Source organism: Lontra canadensis, unplaced genomic scaffold, assembly GCF_010015895.1.
Source record: "Lontra canadensis isolate GAN:19392208 unplaced genomic scaffold, GSC_riverotter_1.0 scaffold1, whole genome shotgun sequence".
Classification (NCBI taxonomy): domain Eukaryota; kingdom Metazoa; phylum Chordata; class Mammalia; order Carnivora; family Mustelidae; genus Lontra; species Lontra canadensis.
In genome coordinates this window covers 64,903,715-64,908,652 of record NW_022630995.1, presented here as the reverse complement: position 1 = coordinate 64,908,652, position 4,938 = coordinate 64,903,715, and the positions used below count along the sequence as shown (strand labels likewise).

Below are 4,938 nucleotides of genomic sequence, written 5' to 3'. Positions count from 1 at the left end.
TCCCCCGCCCCTCCCCGCCCCCAGCGGGCCGGCCCGGGCGGCGACCAGAGCGGCGACGTGAAAGGCGAGCGAGGCGGCTGTCCGGCCGGCTGTCGGCGCGCACCCGCTCCCGGCCCAGCCCAGCCCCGCGCCGAGGCCGCCGCTCCCTCGGCGGGGCCCGACGCCAGCGTTCCCGGCGGCCGCTCCAGGGCCAGCCCGCGCGTGCGCCCGGGAGCCGCGCGCCACAGTCCCTGGCCGGGGCCCGGGACCCCTGAGCAGCGCGCAGAGCCCGACGGGCCCGCGGCCGCGATGCCGGACGAGCTGACAGAGCCTGGGCGCTCCACGCCGGCCCGCGCCTCCTCCTTCCTCATTGAGAACCTGCTGGCGGCCGAGGCCAAGGGCGCCAGGCGCGCGGCCCAGGGCGGCGGCGGCCGCGAGGACGAGGAGGAGGACGACGACGACCCGGAGGACGAGGACGCGGAGCAGGCGCGGAGGCGGCGACTGCAGCGGCGGCGGCAGCTGCGCGCGGGCGCGGGGCCCGGCGGGGAGGCGCGGGCGCGGGCGCTGCTAGGACCGGGCGCACTGGGCCTCGGGCCCCGGCCGCCCCCCGGCCCCGGGCCGCCCTACGCGCTGGGCTGCGGCGCCGCGACGCGCTGGTACCCTCCGGCGCACGGCGGCTACGGCGGCGGCCTCAGTCCGGACAGTGAGTGTGGGCGCCGGGAGGGGTGGGCGGGCGAGGACCGTGCTCGTGGGCTTTGGGTCCGTCGGAGGCCTTTCGGGGCTGCCCTCCTCCTCTCGTGTAGCGGGGTGGGTTTGGAGGCCCGCTCCTCGGGACGGGGTCACCACACGGCTTAGGCGTCAGCCCCCGTCGCCAGGCTCTGCGAGTCCGAGGGAGGCTGGAGAGCCAGAGGAGAGGAGCCCGGGGACCACGGACTGCTGAAGCCCAGCGAGGGAAGGGGCATGGAAAAAGACAGGGAAAGACGGAGAGCAGAGAGAGGGTGGGAGAAGAGGGAGGGAGGGAGGAAGAAGGAGAGGGATGTGGGGAGAGAGGAAAAGAGAAGAGGCAGACACAGCAGCCCCGCGGGTGATGGTGAGAAGACCGGGAGGTAAGGGGCAGAAGAAGTGAAGACAAAGTAGAGTCCAACCCGGAAGTGTGAAGGGGCTGGAGTAGAGGGAGCCACTGTTGGGGGGCTGGATAGTGGGGGGAGCGTCTGTGCCCCCAAAACCCCATCTCTGAGAGTTGCAGACTGGGGCTGGGGCCTGCGAGGCCTCCCTCTCGGTCCTGGGCAAGAAGGGAGCCGTTCTGAAGCCCCCAGACCCACCCCTCTCTCTTCCTTTTCTGCCCCTCCCCCTCCCTTGCCTTTGTTCCCTGCTCAGGGCTCAGATGCTGGGAGTGGGGGTTCTCGGCCCCAGAGCTGCTCACCCCTCTTGCCCTGAGTTCTGCTCGCTCTGCCCGGGCTCACCGCCCCCCTTGGAGACCTGCCCTTTGGAGGAAAACCCCTGGGAGGAACACCAGGAAGTCATTGGAACGCTGGCCCCCCAGGCCTGGCCATTACCCCCCCCCCACACACACACACTGTAAAGCCAGTGTGAGGACTGTTCCAGGCTCTTGCTCCAAAATCCGTTAGTGTGTACTGGGGGATAGGTGGCCAGACCCCTGTCGATAAACTCCCCACCTGGATGGGGAGTGATCCTTCTGCCAAGGGACCCACTTCCCAGAACCCATACCCAGAAAAGTCTGGGGTTTCCACCCCTTTCACGTACACTGGATCAGGGCTCTAGCATTTCCCTGAAATCAAGTGACCACATTTAGTGCCCCCCGACCCCCGACCCGGGAATGTTTCTGAGAAGGTCTGGCGGGGTGAGCTGTGGTCCCCACCTTGCCCCAGGTTCCCTTCCCCCCCACCACCACCCTGGTGGCCAACTCCTGAAGATGGGGCTTCTTATTTCGTGCAATGCGGGTTAGGGTCCAGGTTTGCCACCGAAGCTGGCAGGCCTGGAGTGGTGTCTTGGGGTAGCGCGTGGGCCTCTGTGAATCTGGGTGCTTAGGGTGCTGTGAAGAGACAGGCTTCTCCTGTCTGGTAGCACACAGGCCGGACTGGACCTGACTCCCCATCAGGCACCCAGAGGGCTTGCACCACGCAGGGTTGGGCAGGGGCACATACACGACTCCACACACCCCCAGGGGCCCGAGCCACACGTACAAGCCGAGCTTTGTGGGCACACCTTGTAAACACTCATGTTGCCGGCAGGCCCTGACTTCCGAGGGCACGGGCTGCAGGGGCCAACCTCTACTTAGACCTACCAAGCCTTGGCACAGGGTAGGGGGAAGGTGGAGGGACTCAAGCCAAGGGGAGGCGGAAGGGCATGCTGACCCTGATTGGCCTGTACCCCGCAGTCTGGGGGGTGGTGCAGGAATATGGACATGCACCTGGCAGCCTCCTTCACCTGGAGGCACTGTCCCCATCCCGTGCCAGTCCTGGGGAGCATCTCCTTACTGTTGGGAGATCAGGTGGAGCCCGGCATTTGGAGCACAAGCTCAGGATCCCTTGGGGCCCTTCTGTAACCCCAAGCCCCCAGGCTCAGCCAAGGCTGCAAGAGCGGTGGGGATGCCATGCAGCTGCTGTGTTTCTGCGGAGCCCCGTTTGTACTTGTGCTGGGGAGAATGGACAGGCAGGCCTCAGTGGGCGTCTGGGTGGACCCCAGTGCCACCTGGAGTTTTGTTTGGGGACTGTTTGCATGCATTTATTCTCCTTCCCAGGGATGTTTCTGTGCAAGCGGGACTTTTTGCGTCTGTCCGCATATGCAAGTGGCTGGGGAGGGTCACTGCAGGTCTTCATTTCTGTGTTTGGGGGACTTGGCATAGGGCTGGGTGCTGGGAGTCAGGGTGCCCTTGTTTGTAATTCGGAGGGGAGGATGTCAGTCCTTCCTTCTTCAATTCTTCATTGTGTTCCAGTGCGGAATCACTGGTTTCGGGAATCTCTTTTATGTGTTTCTGTTTGCATTTCTGTGTTTCTTTTCTTTCCTCTCTCCCCTCTCATCCCCTGGTGTGTATGTGCCTCCCTGAGCCAGGATGTGTTGCCAGCCTGCTGGTTTGTAGTACCGCTCACCTCCTCCCACCTTTCCCTTTCTCCATCCCTGGGTGAGCTCTCCAGGCAGCAGCGCGGGGATGCACGGGGACCCGTTTTCCAGGCAGCTGTGGAGAGGCTGCGGGTTGGGGTAGCGGCCAGCCGCAGTGATTGGGTCTGGGGATCAGCCCCAGAACCAACCGTGTGTCCCTCTCTCCCCTGCAGCCAGCGACCGGGACTCACCGGAGACGGGAGAGGAGATGGGCCGCCCGGAGGGTGCCTGGCAGCGGGCCCCGGGAGCCGTGCAGCGAGAGGCCGCAGAGCTAGCGGCGCGGGGCTCAGCGGCCGGTACGGAGGAGGCGGCCGAGTTGGCCGAGGCCCCCGCAGCGGCGGGCGAGGCGCGCGGCGGAGTCGGCGTCGCTGGCGGTCGCAAGAAGAAGACGCGCACGGTCTTCTCGCGCAGCCAGGTCTTCCAGCTCGAGTCCACTTTCGACCTGAAGCGCTACCTGAGCAGCGCGGAGCGCGCGGGCCTCGCTGCCTCCCTGCAGCTCACCGAGACGCAGGTCAAGATCTGGTTCCAGAACCGTCGAAACAAGTGGAAACGGCAGCTGGCCGCAGAGCTGGAAGCAGCCAGCCTGTCCCCGCCGGGCGCGCAGCGCCTCGTCCGTGTGCCGGTGCTCTACCATGAGAGCCCTCCGGCCTCAGCCGCCCCCGGCCCACCGGCTGCCGCACTGCCCTTCCCGCTAGCGCCCGCCGCGCCCGCGCCGCCACCGCCGCTGCTTGGCTTCTCTGGGGCCCTCGCCTACCCGCTGGCCGCCTTCCCGGCAGCTGCCTCCGTGCCCTTCCTGCGGGCGCAGATGCCGGGCCTGGTGTGAGCCCCACCCGCTGGGCCCACTGCCTGGGGCCCCTGGGGACCTCTGGGGCAGCCCAGGGAGCGCTGGGGGAGGGCCCCTCTGTGCCAGATCGCAGGCTGCACAGCCGGCCAGAGCCCTGTCTGAAGGTCGTCCAGAATGTAACAGAGATGTCCCCACCTCGGCGCCCAGACAGGCTGGACGTGTGGCAGGGAAGAGGACATCCAGGAGAGACACAGTGCCCTGCGGCCGGCAGCTCTGGCAGGACAGTCCTCCACCAGGGAGCAAGTTCAGCCGCCTCCCACTGCCCCACTGCGGCCAGCCAATGCCCAGGCCCACTCCACCAAGGCCAAGAGGCTGTTCAAGGTGCTTCGAGGTGACCGCTCCCCAGCACGGCCCCCACCCCACATACATGTCCCTTCCCAGGACTGCGCAGGACCCCGACAGCAGGCTTCCAGAGGACTGTGACCAGCCTCAAGGCCTTGGCAGTGGGCCCTGTGGAGGGAGAACCCCGGGGCAAGTGCCCCTGCACGGGGAAGGGGCGAAGACCGGCCAGTGGCCCCAGCGTCAGAGTGTCCCTTCCGCAGACAGGGCCAGGCTGGGGCTTCTCTCCTGGGCCATGGCCTCCAGTTCTTCTGGTGAAGACTTTTTTAAAAAAACGAATCTACTTATTTGCGTACGGAATAAAAGGGACGTTTTCTGGACTGTTTCTGCTGCTTTGTGATCACTGGGGCGGGGCCCCTCCTCCACTAGCAGGCTGCCGTGGGTCCTATCCATCCATCAGTCCGTCCCTCCTTCCTGGAGCTCTTTCTGTGTCGACCAAGGACCGGTGGCAAGGTGGAAAGGGCAGGTAGGAGTCCAGATCTGGGGACTCCTTGCTCCAGCCCCGTATCCTGGGAGGCCCGGCTGGTCCTCCGGGGGACTTTGCCGCAGGGAAGGTAAAGAGTTGGGGGGGAGAAGGGGGCTCTGTGGCCTGTGTCCCACCAGGGAAGGTAAAGGGTTGGGGGGGAGGAGGGGGCCATGTGGCCTGTGTCCCACCG

At 66.3% G+C, this 4,938-nt stretch overlaps 1 protein-coding gene across 1 annotated transcript; it reads left to right on the top strand.

Annotated features, from left to right (window-relative positions):
• Positions 1-152: 152 nt before the first annotated feature.
• On the top strand, positions 153-3,979 carry HMX1 (H6 family homeobox 1). The gene is made up of 2 exons (XM_032869157.1): positions 153-682; positions 3,273-3,979. The coding sequence occupies exons 1-2, from the start codon at positions 289-291 to the stop codon at positions 3,920-3,922; spliced, it is 1,044 nt and encodes a 347-aa protein (XP_032725048.1). The 5' UTR covers positions 153-288; the 3' UTR covers positions 3,923-3,979.
• Positions 3,980-4,938: the final 959 nt, after the last annotated feature.